The sequence below is a fragment of the Pinus tabuliformis genome, chromosome 1_2, assembly GCF_031772625.1.
Source record: "Pinus tabuliformis cultivar Carrire ecotype Pingquan chromosome 1_2, CPIR1, whole genome shotgun sequence".
In the NCBI taxonomy this organism is placed as follows: Eukaryota; Viridiplantae; Streptophyta; class Pinopsida; order Pinales; family Pinaceae; genus Pinus; species Pinus tabuliformis.
In genome coordinates, this window is record NC_142298.1 from 355,191,639 (window position 1) to 355,206,041 (window position 14,403).

At 39.6% G+C, this 14,403-nt stretch overlaps 2 protein-coding genes across 3 annotated transcripts in view; one reads left to right on the forward strand and one right to left on the reverse strand.

The window, feature by feature from the left end:
* LOC149205836 (Thioredoxin family protein) overlaps positions 1-14,403 on the reverse strand; it is a 395,762-nt gene that overhangs the window by 238,846 nt on the left and 142,513 nt on the right. The window lies entirely within an intron of this gene.
* Positions 36-14,009, forward strand: LOC149205837 (uncharacterized). The gene is made up of 4 exons (XM_089396178.1): positions 36-1,040; positions 1,214-1,286; positions 11,680-13,035; positions 13,196-14,009. The coding sequence occupies exons 1-4, from the start codon at positions 36-38 to the stop codon at positions 13,834-13,836; spliced, it is 3,075 nt and encodes a 1,024-aa protein (XP_089252304.1). The 3' UTR covers positions 13,837-14,009.

Sequence of the window (14,403 nt, forward strand, 5' to 3'; positions counted from 1 at the left end):
ATAATTTAGAGGGTCAGAGATAACCATTTCCCTCTATGAATGAGCCCCTTGAGAAAGAGGCCCATGCAGAGGAAACCCTCAGGGATGGAAATCAAACAAAGGTTATTGTTCCATTGGAATTCCCAGCAAAGGAAAACCCTACAGAAGAAACCCTGGAGGATGAAAATCAACCAGGGGACACTATCTTAATGAAGTCCCAAGAGGACGAGGCCCATACAGAAGAAGACCCTAAAAATGATAATCACTCAGGAGACACCATTCCATTGGAATCTCTTGAGAGCAAAGCCCATCAAGAAAAAGATCTGGAAGACGAGAATCCATCGGGAGACACGGTTCCATTAGAATCTCATCCTGATATTGACACAGTTCCACCTGAACCTGAAATAAACACAATTGTGCCACCGCCGATCAAAAACCCCACGACGAAGAAAACATATAAGGACAGATTGAGAAAATTGCTTAAGAAGTACAGAAAGCAGAAAAAAACCGTTAAGCAACTGAGACAATGGTTGAAGGAAGTAGTTACGATCCGGAAACTGAAAGTAGAATTGGAGATCGTAGGGACCCAAACAGAACAGTGTTCTTGGGAGGATATTGAAACCCAGACTAAGAGTCCTTTTGTTTGTTCAAAAGGGACTCAAACAATGCAATGTCCTTTGAAGAGTAGTGAGATTCAAACAGAGGGTCCTTGCGTTTGCTCAATAAAAACCCAATCAGACTTTCCCGCTACAGATATTGCTGTCCAAACCAATTCTGCAGAGAATACTCAGGAAGATTGCTATATGCCCCAAGGAACAGCTGAAGTTGTTGTTCAAACTGATTTTGAAGGAAATGCCCAAGCAGATTGTTGTATGTCTCGAGAAGCGGCTGAGGCTGTTGTTCAAACTGACTCAATGATAACACAGGATGATGAAACTCAGACAAAGGAAACACTTGACTACGTTCCTCTGGTAAGGGAAGCTATTATCATAAAATTGCAAAATGAATTATCAATGACTCGGCAGGAGTTGGCTCGACATAAAGAAGTAGTGTCATTACAAGTACATCAGGAATTGTGAAAGAAATTTGAGGCATGCACTGTCACAGAAAATGAGACTTTCGCCAATTACAAAACAAGCAGAAGAAATTAGAAAAAGCACAAGCCAAGCTGCAGAAGGCCAAAGAGCAAATTGAAACTATCTGCTCTCTCTACTTGGATGCTTTGTCGTGTCAGTCACTTGCCACCAATTATGCACTATTCTTGTTAGAAAGATACCTCTTATTAAAGGTTAAAGCCGTCAAGGCTGGTAAGTCGGCGGAATTCAAGACCACTCCAAACTTTGTCAAATGTTTTAAAGAGCAAAATGAACAAGTAAAGCACCTTTTATGTGAGTTATACACGCACAATTTCTTCTTAGAGGATGACTTGGATAGTAATCCTGGCCCCTTCATTGGGGATATTCAATTTCAAGCTTTTCTTTCTTTTGCCACCAATCAAATTAAATGGGCTAAAGCCCATAGTACTTTTCAAAAAAGGGAATATGGTATAAACTTATGGGTCAGGGGAGAACCCACAAACCCCTACATCTTTATGTTCATCATAAACAGTTCTTGAAACGAACAGGCGTTGTGGCTCAATTAGGACCACTCCACATAGACATCATACAGGCAAGTAAGGAATACTTTTAGGAAATTAAGGAGGAAGCTTTGTCAGCAACAAGACAAATATGGGAAGCTTCCAGTAACAATGTCAGGAACAGGGAGCCATTTGGGTTTAGAAATTTCAAAGTTGCCCCTACTCGCCTACACAAATATAGCAATATGGTCCTAAGCATGGGCCCTTATTAAGTTATGGTATGTTTTATGCTTATAGCTGTTTACTTATCTTTCTTATTATTATCCATAGATTAGCAATCATATGTACATAAAGTAAAGTGCAGATAAAACAATAAACGATCGACAAAAAAAGGGCCAAGACAAGAGACACAAGATGTAGCGGCTAGCCAGAGACAAACCCCAATATGGGGAAACCCTTTGATCAAATCTTCTTTTATCTTCAATAATTCAGCAGAGAGAAATAGTACATAAATTTGATTTACATCAGCAACAGCAAACCCTATATCAACCAAACTAGGGCAGACAATATCTTGCAAACCGACCGTCGGATTGGCTTGATTCCACCACCAAAAAATGCGGCCTTCAGAAGAGAGTCAAATCCACCTACAACGGAATTCAGAGAGAAATAAAGATAGTCAACGTTGGTCAAACTTCCGATCTGCAGTTGCAGCCCTAAATCTGTGTCCTTCCTTCCACACATGTGAGAGAAGAGTCTCTTTTTGTGCAGTAGGAGAAGAGCCTCTTTTCTGCGCAGGAGAGAGAGATGTGATGAGATGAGTGTGTCCAAATGAGGAAAAGACCTCCTGTATTTATACACAACTGTTGATGATTGAATAGATGCGACTGTTGGGCTTCTAAGCCTACATGAGTTGCTGGTCGGCTTGATAATTATTCCATAATCAAAATAAATTCATATCTCCATAAATACTTATCGGAATCGGATGATCTTTAGATCAATCCTACACCTCTCAACGAGATGAATCTAATAAGAATATTATCAGCCATGAATAAGATGACCCACATGGAGTATGGCCCTAGTTGCCAATTTTAACACTCCCTCTCAACTGGGGAGGACTCCATCGCAATTCGTCTGTCGGTCGCTACTATTCATCCATCAAATGCACTGCCCTATACAGCTTGATCCCTGCTCTGCTTTGCTCTATCCTGCCTGCTCTAATCTGTTTTGTTCTGCCCTGTCCTGATCTGCTCTGTTTTGCTCTACTCTGCTTTGTCTGAATTATGAAGAGGAAGAAACAATCGAGGATGTATCATACTAACTCAAAGTCAGTCTCAGATTGTGTACCACTAGTCCTAGACCAGTCTCAACCGACCAGAAGTCAGTGTCATAGTAGATACCACTCCTAGTATTGGTCCCAAACCAGTCCTCCACTGGCCCGAAGTCAGTCTCAGAGTATGTACCACTGGTCCCAGACCAGTCTCGACCAACCCGAAGTCAGCGTCATAGTGGGTACAACTCCTACCACTAGTCCCAGACCAGTATCATTGATCCCAGATCAATGAAGGTCATCCTAGCATAGGGAGTATGGTAGATACAGCGATGCGTCTATTGACCACTACGTGTCAACTACCCATAGCAGTACACCCCCTTTTTTCGAAAAAAGGGATAGCCCCTAATCAACGTGTCCATGCCATTCGACTATCATCATCAGCCCGATCATGTTATGTTGTAAACCCAGTCTGCATGTGTAAATTGTAAATAACCTTAGCAGATATGTATCATGTATGTAATTGCCTAGTTAAACCTAATCTTCTAGTGATGATCTACATTCCGAAAGGTTTTTTGTCTCACCGATCCATGGATGGCAGAGTTTTCCTTCAGCCTAACCCCAAAGCCAGAATGGATTTTATCATTAGAATCCTAGGGGACTCCTAGTGTACTTTGTTGAGTCTATGTAAAAGTGATTTGGGAATAGTCCTAACTATTTGGTTAGGCTATTTTATTACAAATTGCTTTATCTGCTAGATTATATTTCTGTCACAAAACTGGGTAGTATATGAGGGTCTTTGTCAAATGGGTTTTCTCCCCTAAGATGTAAAAATTTAAAAATCATGTCTTGGGGGTTAGAAAATAGTTAAACCCCTCGTAAGTCCTAGGTCCTAGGTAATTTTTTCCAAAGGCTAAGTTCGAGAGTCCAATAAAAATAATAATAATAAAAATAAAATAAAATAAATAATAATAATAATAAATAATAAAGTAATAAAAAGTCAAAGTTTTGAGGAAATAGATGCAAAATTTTATTTTTTAATCAAAATGCATTTAAAATTTCAACGGATGAGATTAAAAGAGATTCTGATCCTCATCGACGGTCGAAATCACTTTGACATGGATCACTCGAACTAGCCGTTGGGAAATTTACCTTTAAATAGGGTGTCAGGGGTCATTTGAGATCATTCAATCTTAGAGTCGTGTGCTAAAGAAAGCTCTCTTGTAGTCATTTTTCATGTGCAATAAAGAAAGACTTTGGGGTTGAAATCTTGTTGGTGTTACTCTTCTAGAAATGTTGTAAGATGTTTTATTTCTGTGCATGATTTTAATTTTAGCCATTGATGATAGCTTTATGAAGAATGATTTTAAACACACGTATTTTGTTTAGTCGCAAGGGTTTGAATGGTAGTTAAATTTCTGAATATGATGGCAAGTATCTCCATTACATTTGGATTTTAGTATCATTTTCTCCTTCTTCGTTAATGGTTGAAGTAATCTATACAGAAAAATCTAGATTTCGAAGATCAACAGGCGTTTGGGGAAGTTCTCGGTTGAACCAACCAACTCCCAAGAAAGCATTTTCTAAAGAGCCCAGCCAATTTTGATCCTCGGCTTATCATTTGAATTTTTCTTGCGAATGCATGAAGGGTTTTTCTGAAGCATCTCATGTTAAATTTAAAATTCTGAAAATATATTTGTGGCACACTGACAAATCTGGCTATTTAAGAGCCTGCAGCCTTGTGAATATTGTAATTATTTAGCTAGGGTTTTTTAAGGTTTCATTATTATTTTGTTTCTAGGTGTCATTTTTCGTTATTGCAGGTTGCAAGTCAGAAGAAAACATTTTGTCCGAAGCCAGATCTAGGCCCTGGAGGGTAAGATCTGGCCTCAGGATCAGCTCTAGCAGGAATATTTGCTTCAGAACCAGTTTTTTGCAGGTGTACAGTTCTGCTGCTTGGGGTTTCATTGTGTTTTTGGAAAAAAAAATTGAAATTTTTTTAAGCAGGCTGTGTAAAATTCCCACGCTGCAAAATCTCGTGGCATCCATTATTTCTGCCTATGTTGGCCATCTCACTCCATTCCGCAGCCAGCAATCTTCCACACATTCATCATCTGCTACCAAAAATCCCACGCAGCCATACTCTTCGCTCTGCCTACCCACGTGTTTCTCCCTTCCTCGCTGCTTAACCTGGCTCATCTATGCGTGATCTCCACAGCTCCAGATCTGCGTCTAATCACCCTCACGCAGATTGCAACTCCTCTCATCGCTGCTCTTCGAAACCCTTGCTACGTCGTTGCCTGCGTGTTGCTACTCCAACGCCCTCAGCCCACGTCCATCCTACGCATCACCTTCCTTCAGCTGCCATCGAAACTGTACATCCGAGCTTCCCTTCTTCGGCTTTCCCTACACGCGCAGTCACCTTCACTAGAACCTGCATTTCCATCCATTTGCACGCTCACCTCAACCTACATCCATCTCATAGATACCCTATCTGTGTCCTTTGCGTGTTGTTCCGCGCTGCCAAACCCTGCGTACTCCCCTACCTGCAAGCAAAATACTCAATTGCTCCTTTCCGTCGTCAAGCTCCATTCGACCTGCAGTTGCACATTAAAACGCGATTTCATCTTTTGCATATTCGAGTTAGGGTTAGTGTTGATTTCCATATAGCATTTCTTTTATTTATTTTTTGTACAAGGTCCCATTTTGGTCCCAATAGGTTTAGCGTAGGCATTTTTATTATGATATATGCATATTGTTTTAGTTTTAGGCTAGTTTAAATTTTTATTTTGATTTAGATTTGAGTTTTTAGAATTCAGATTTTATATTTTTTCCCTTTTTTTATATATATATGATAAGGTGTTAGCTTTAGATTCAGATTTTTTTTTTTTGTTAAGTAAGGTTTTAGTTTTAATTTAAGTTTCATTTTTATTTAGTTTAGGTTTAGTTATACTTTTGCTTATTTTCTATTTTATTTTTGATTTTTTGTTTTGACTTTAATAAAAATAAAAGTAAAAATCATTAAAAAATTAAAAGAAAAATCCTAAAAAAAAAAATTAAATTTTCAAAATTAAAAATCTAAAAGTTAGACTTTATTTGTTTTATTTAGATTTAGATTTATTTTTATAAAAAATAAAAAATAAATAATTCATAAAAAGGATTTTAGTTTTTTTTCGTTTGGTCTTTAGTTTAGAATTTAGTTTTTATTTCATGACTTTGATTTTAATCATAAAATAAAAAATCATTAAAAAAAAAAAAAAAATTGAAAAAAGACTAATTAAATTGGAAATTCCTTCTGATGTCTTTTTTCTGTTGTGGTATCAATGTTCATCATTTTACTATAGTTGAATGAACTTAAATTTTTATATGGAGTTTAACTATTGGAAAATGATAAATTTCCTAGATTTGGAATTTCAAGCATAATCATTTTAAATTCTAGGTGGTTAGCTTTTATGTTTCGTGGTTATTTAAAGTATTCGATCATTTTGAAATTTAATTGCTAGGAGCTTTGTGCATCCTTTGAACATCTTGCATCTAGTGAAATTAATCATTGCTTGGATTATATAATGCTCGTTATATGTTGGATATTTTGTAAATATTTTCAAGCAATCATTAAATTACTTCATAAGCAGCAGCAGCTAAATAATTACTTGGTTTTCATTGACTCCATAAGGCACTGGTCTTAAGCATTTGAAGATCTAATCAAATTCTAAAATCGATCAAGTGCTGGTTTTCTCCTGTTGTGTCTCCCAAACCAATTGATTCCCAGTTGGTCTTCATTTATCCCATAGGATCTACCCCCCTTAGCCTGCTTCAGGGAAACAGCTTAAACGGAGAGATCGGGGATCAGGGTGACAGCCCCCGATTTGACCGTTGTCGCGCTACCTAGACACTCTGCGCAACAACAGCGTCCATCGATACTACTATGGTCCCTATCCTCATTTCCCTGCTCATTGATCAGATGAGAGGTATTTCCCATGAGTCCCAGAATGCATGGGTAGGATGCCTTGACAGGAGAACTAATCATCCTACTACAAAATTGTCATGGAGAATACATCATCCAAACCTCACAGACGAACTAATCATCCTGCTACATAATCGTCATGGAGAACACATCATCTAGACCTCATAGGAGAACTAATCATCCTGCTACATAATCATCATGGAAAACACATCATCCAAACCTCACAGGAGAACTAATCATCCTGCTATATAGTCGCCACGGGGTGTTACAGGGAAAGTTTTGATTCTTTTACCCTATGGTCATATGTCGCTCCAAGAAGTACCCCCTCGAGAACTACAAGAGCTCCATACATCATACAGGACCCTCATAAGAGGGTTTCTGAACGACACCAAGTCGTTTTTGGAAAGTCAAAAATTCGACCTTTCCTAGGGGCTTTGTCAAAATGTTGGTGACCTGTTCATCTGTACCGATATGTTGGAGCCTTATAGCTCCCCGCTGCACCATATCTCAAATATAGTGGTACCTAATATCGATATGGTTGGAGCAATCATGAAATACGGGATTCTCTGACAAACGAATCCCACTCTGGTTGTCACATAGGATCATAGTGGTATCCAGTGTAAATCCAAACAACTCACTGAAGAGCTTCCGCAACCAGACTGCCTCACAGGAGGCCATGCTAGCAGCAATATACTCTGCCTCGATGGTGCTCAAAACCACCGACTTCTGCTTCCTGCTCATCCAGGATATTGAAGTAGATCCCAAGGAGAAACAGCACCTAGAAGTGCTCTTACGATCCATCACACTGCCTGCCCAATCAGCATCTATGTATCCAAGTAGTCTCATATCTCCGGCAGTGTATCTTAGCCCATATGTAATTGTGCCACGAAGATATCTTAACAGATTCTTGGCACCAATCCAATGTATGTGATGAGGTTGAACCATGTGTTGACTTAATGTGTTGACTGCAAAGCATATATCTGGATGGGAGTTCACTAAGAACATTAATGCTCCAACAAGTTGCCGATACTCGGTAGCATTTCATAAAATAAGTCTAGCAGCACTACCGCTTAACTTGTTGAAGTCAAGCTCCATCGGGGTAGTTACAGGCTTGCAGTCTACCATACCGAATCTTTCCAATATCTTCATCACATATTTCCCTTGAGATAGGAAAATTTCCCTTGGCTTCTACCAGACTTCAAGTCCTAAGAAATAGTGCATCAGCCCTAGGTCCTTCATTTCAAATTCAGAAGCCAACTCCCTCTTACATTTTTTGAGTGAGAGGGTCTGCACCTGTTAGGAAGAGGTCATCCACATACAGCACCAGTATGATAGGTTTGTCATCTTCAACCTTAAAGTAGAGGTGAGGGTCAGCTTCACTCCTAGTGAATCCCAGCTTCATCAAGTAGCTATCGATCCTCTCATATCATGCTCGAGGTGCCTGCTTCAGCCCATAGAGGGCCTTCTTCAACCTACACACATGAGATTTTCGAACATAAATCTCAAATCCTTTGGGTTGCTCCACGTAGACCTCTTCTTGATCGAACCATGCAAGAACGTGGTCTTAACATCCATCTGATGTAGTTTCCATCCTTGTGAAGCCACAAGGGCTATGATTGAGCGGATGGTGGTATATCTGGCAACAGGTGCAAATATCTCGTCATACTCTTTTTCTTTCGGTTCCCTGGTGTCAGCTTCTTGAGAGTTCCTCACTATAGGAAGATTGTTCACCTTGCTAAGAGTCATATCTTCGTCAAAGGTGACATCATGACTTAATCACGACTTCCCTTTGATCAGCTACATAGATTCTATAGCCCTTAGTATGTTCACCATAGCCCACGAAGCTTCCTTTCTTTCCAGATGCACCCAATTTATTCCTTTTCTCTTTCGACACATGAAAATATACAGGGCTTCCAAAAATTATAGAATGAGATATGTCAAGTTTCTTACCGGTGAACATTTCTTCAGGAGTCTTGGAACCCAATGCTTGATGAGGGTATCGGTTTTGTACATATATGGCGGTGTTTGCAGCTTCGGCCCATAGAAACTTTGGAAGTCTTTGATCATGGAGCATGGCACGGACAGCTTCCACAATCGTACGGTTCTTCCTTTCCGCCACACCATTATGTTCAAGAGTATATGGTGTAGTAGTCTCCCTCTTAATGCCAACCTCTTTACAAAAGTCATGAAACTCGTTAGATTCATATTCAGTTCCATTATCAGTCCTTAAGATCTTGATCTTCTTTTTCGATGATTGCCCTTGCTCTTGCTTGGGCTTTGTCTTCACCTCAGCTCTGATACCATGTTAAGCTATGGCATGTTCTATGCTTATAGCAGTTTACTTATCTTTCTTATTATTATCCATAGATTAGCAATCACATGTACATAAAGTAAAGTGCAGATAAAACATTAAACGATCGATAGAAAACAAGCCAAGACAAGAGACACAAGATGTGGCGGCTAGCTAGAGACAAACCCCAATATGGGGAAACCCTTTCATCAAATCTTCTTTTATCTTCAATAATTCAGTAGAGAGAAATAGTACATAAATCCGATTTACATCAGCAGCAGCAAACCCTAGATCAGCCAAACTAGTGGCAGGCAATATCTTGCAAACTGACCGTTGGATCGGCTTGATTCCTCCACCAAAAAATGCGGCCTTCAAAAGAGAGTCAGATCCACCTACAGCGCAATTTAGAGAGAGAGAAAGATGGTCAATGCTGGTCAAACTTCCGACCTGCAGTTGCTGCCCTAAATCTGCGTCCTTCCTTCCACACATGTGAGAGAAGATTCTCTTTCTACGCAGTAGGAGAAGACCCTCTTTTCTGCGCAGGACAGAAAGAGATGTGATGAGATGAGTGTGTCCAAATGAGGAAAAGACCTCTTGTATTTATACACAACTATTGATGATTGAATAGATGTGAATGTTGGGCTTCTGAGCCTACATGAGTTGCTGGTCGGCTTGATAATTATTCCATAATCAAAATAAATTCATATCTCCATAAATACTTATCGGAATCAGATGATCTTTAGATCAATCCTACACCTCTCGACGAGATGAATCTAATAAAAATATTATCAACCATGAATAAGATGACCCACATGGAGTTTGGCCCTAGTTGCCAATTTTAGCATCCCTACTGGATAGGGTGCCATTACAGAAGTCTAATTATCTGGGACTCTCCTGATGGGTATTACAGTGATTATAATTTGCCAGATTACAGTGTGAACCAGGCTTTTGCAGCACTCAAACAAAAATATGGTTTTAGCCAATCTAAGGAAGAAGGTTATCCTGCTTATTCCTTGAATCAACTGCACTTCAATAATCTTATTGCATGAGGACATGCAAAAAGGTACGCAGGGGAGTATGTTGGGCCATGGAAAATGTATGTTTTATTCTCATATTAGCTTAATTAATCATTTCTCTTTATGTGTTTATCTTCATTCTAGGAAAAATATAGAAGAAACAATCGTAGAAGCTGGATGAAATCAAGCATTAACAAATTGGGTAAATATGGGCATGAAAAACTAACTTTCGCTATCTTTATATGTAGGGACACGAATTGAACGAATGTTGTTCAAACAACAGAACAACAGCGACCAAGAAAGGTAAAGGACAACATCTCGCTTATGAAGGACAGCAGAAAACCAGGAGAACCAATTCTATTCTGTGATGAAATTAGATTGTCGGTTGTGAAATACTCAAGACATCCTGATCCTGAGGATTCGCTTCTATCCATTTATCTTTCCAAACTTATATAAAGCAATGTTTTACGAAACGGCCGAACTGAAACGTAAACGGCCGTTTCTAACCGTTTCAATCACCATTTAAGTGACCCGGCCCATGACCCGGCTCGGCTGACCGAGTCATAGCTGACTCGGTCAACCCGGCCGGGTCCGTATTGACTCGGCCGAGTCATGGAAAGGACGGCTGGGCAGCGTTTTTTATAAAAAAAAATCAATTTTTTGCTGATATTTGGTAAAGATAATTAGGGTTTGTGGATTCTAAATGGTTATTGTAATTTGTTAAATGCTTTTGGGGTCCATTTCCCCCTCCCAAACTCTATTTAAGACAGCCAAATGCTCTCATTTCACTCACAGCAGTCTTATGCATTTGAGTGAGAGTCTTCTTTGAGAGTTAGTGAGCAGTTCTTGAGCTTGTTTTGGAGCAGCAGTGAGGAGTCTTGGAGGAGCATTGTAGCTGGAGTGAGGAGCTTCTTGGGCAGCCATTTGGAGCAGCATTGAGGAGCTGATTTTTGGAGCAAGCTTGAGGAGGCAGTTTGTGCCTGGAGGTATTTTTTTCCACCCTTACAAATCTGTTTTTGCTTAGTAAATTTTAGTTGCATATCAAGAAAGCTTAGAGAGTGTTTTTTGTCAAATAAATGAACATTGAATCAATTTTTTTTTTTTTTTCATTTTCAGATTGTTTTCCTAGTCAAAAAATGGCACCTAGAGCAAAAGATCCTGCTTGGGCATATGTTGAAATGGTTGATAATCAGATGTGTTGCAAGTTTTGCCATAGGAAAATTAAGGAAGGTCCTGGGGGGATTAATAGGCTGAAACAACACTTGGCAGGGATTAAAGGCAATATTACTGCATGTAAATCTGATGAAATTGGGGAGATTAGAAAGAATTTGTTGGAAAGCTTTGAAAAATTTAAAGAAGAAAAGACTAGGCAAAAAGAGATACAGGCTGAAATTGGGAGGAAGAGGGAGATACAAAGAATGATGGCTGCCAACCCCCACTATGAGTTTGAGGGTTCTTCCTCTATCCCTCAAACTGATGCATCAAACCCTTTCCGTTATGTTCCTCCCTCTTTTGCTTCTGTTCAAGATAAGGGAAAGGGTAGAATGAAGGGTGATGGGACTATCAAAAGTTTTTTCACTCACTCAGGCTCCTCTCCATCAGATGCACATGGTCCTGAAGTTCGTATTAGTAAAGGTCTTGCTCAGCCCACTTTAGATGACCATTGGAAGAAAGAATTGAGGGAGACTGCTTGTGACTACATAGCTAGATGGTGGTATGATGCTGATATCCCCTTTAATGCTGCTCGTTCACCATATTATGAGCCTATGTTTGAGGCCATACATGCTGCTGGAAAAGGCTTCAAAGGCCCTACTATGCAAGAGCTAAGGGGGTTTCGTTTGCAGAAAGAAATTCAATCAATTAATGAGTATTTGCAAGATTTCAAGGAATCATGGGCAAGAACAGGGTGTACCATCATGTCAGATGGATGGACTGATCAAAGAAACCGTACCATCATAAACTTTCTTGCCTTCTGCCCACAGGGAACCATGTTTTTAAAATCAGTTGATGCATCTGATAAGGTAAAAGATGGCCACTTGTTGTTTCAGCTATTGGATGAGGTTATTCAGGATGTGGGGGTGGCTAATGTTGTTCAAATCATCACAGACAATGCCTCTAACTATGTTCTTGCTGGTAGACTGTTAGAGGAAAAACACAAGACCATCTTTTGGACCCCATGCGCTGCACATTGCATAGACCTCATGCTTGAGGATATTGGAAAATTAGATTGGGTCAGAAACACTGTAGATAATGCCAAAAGCATAACAAAATTTATCTACAATCATACACTGGTTTTGAGTCTCATGAGGAAACACACTGGAGGCAAGGATATCATTAGGCCTGCCATCACTAGATTTGCTACACATTTTTTGACATTGCAATCTATGCTTTCCCAACATAGAAACTTGCAAAAGATGTTTTCCAGTGATGAATGGAATCAAAGCAGTTGGTCTAACAAACCAGAAGGCAGAGAATTGAAAAGGAAAGTCCATGATGAAACTTTTTGGAGAAAGGCAGCAGAGATTGTGAAGCTTGCTGAGCCACTAGTTAAGGTGTTGCGGTTGGTGGATGGGGAAAGGTTGGCTATGGGCTTCATTTATGAGGCTATGGATCAAGCAAAGGAGCAAATAAAGACAGCATACAAGGATAGAGTGGCAAAGTATGGGCCCATTTGGGCAATCATTGATGAAAGATGGAACAATCAACTCCATCGCCCTATACATGCAGCTGGGTATTTTTTGAACCCACGGTATCATTATAAAGCTAAGGAGTCAGGAGCTTTGAGGGGGGAGGTCAGAGATGGACTGGTTGATTGCATTGAGCGCATGGTCCCATCGGAGTCTGATCAGCTGCTGATACATCAGCAGGTCACATCCTTCAGCAATGCAACAGGTACCTTTGGGAAGAACCTAGCAAAGATTGCAAGAGAAGCAGATGAGCCAGGTAAACAAAAATTTCAATTTTCAATTTCTTAATGGTTTTACTTTTTTTATTAAAGTTTGTTAAATCATTTATAATTTGAAAGTTAGATATAATTTGTAATTTTGTTGAGCTTCAGCCTTCATCTAACTCATAATTCATTACACTCCTATGTTTTTTGCAGCACAATGGTGGGAGGCCTTTGGTGGCCAGTGCCCTGAATTGCAAAGGTTTGCAATTCGTATTTTGAGTCAAACTTGCAGTGCATCTGGGTGTGAGCGCAATTGGTCTGTATTTGAGAGGATTCACACAAAGAAGAGAAACCGTTTGGAGCAAAAACGGTTGAATGATCTAGTTTTTGTCCAATACAACCTTCGGCTCAGACGGAACCAATTGTTGAACAAAAGACCTGATTCAGATCCCATTGTGTTGGAAGACATTGACCCAACATCAGATTGGGTAGTGGAGAGTCGTCTACCAGAGTTTGATCCTGATGAGGATCTTGAATCACTTGATGTTGGAGATCCACTGCAGCATGTTCAGTTGAATGCAGATCCCAATCCACCAGCCTCAGTCTCACAGCCAGCTAGTAGGACTCCAGTTGTAGGTGCTTCCTCTGCTCAGCCACGACAGAAGCGCAGCCGCATTTGTACTCTATCTCAGCTTGCATCTGCTGCACAGCCTAGTGGTACTGGCACCACTTCTACAGTTGCAGTTGGAGACGATGATGATGAGGAGGAGCCATGGGGCCCCTTGTCTGACTCTGATGATGATGATCCAGAGATTGGTCGAGATGATCTTGGCTCCTCTGGCAGTAGCTACTAGCCTCCTTGGTTATTTGTATTTTGTTTTGACTCTTGAGTCTTTGATCATGTATGACAGACTACAGTTGACTATGTATTTACTATTGCCATTGGGTACACCGTACCATTTTGATATAATGGATTGGTTCATGAGCCTACTTTGATCATATGTTGTCTTCCATGTATATTATAATGTTGTGTGTTTGGAAACTTGAATGAAAATCTTTAAAATTATGTTTAAAATATTTAAAATTATGTTTTTTTATAAAAAAAATAAATATTTAATGTATTTTTTACAACGACCGAGTCATTGAAATCGAGTTGGCCGAGTCATTACCGAGTCCGAGTCCGAGTCCGAGTCGATCCTCGGCCGAGTCCGAGTCCGAGTCCGAGTTGTAAAACATTGATATAAAGCCAACAGGCAAATTGAACAGTTAGTTAGAAATTTTAAGATTGTAACTATTCTTTTTCGACATATAACAATTTCAATAATGTGATGTTGTAACTCTATTATCAAGTTTAATGAAGAAGATTGTGTTTTACCTATAATCGCATTTTGAGTATCTTTTGGCAATGACTTCTAGAGACT

Coding starts and splice junctions, on each gene's coding strand:
- LOC149205837 (XM_089396178.1), top strand. CDS start 36: ATGAATGAGCCCCTTGAGAAAGAGGCCCATGCAGAGGAAACCCTCAGG. Junction 1,041..1,213: donor AAGAAGTAGTGTCATTACAA/GTACATCAGGAA, acceptor TTGTCGTGTCAG/TCACTTGCCACCAATTATGC. Junction 13,036..13,195: donor AAGAGAAGCAGATGAGCCAG/GTAAACAAAAAT, acceptor TGTTTTTTGCAG/CACAATGGTGGGAGGCCTTT.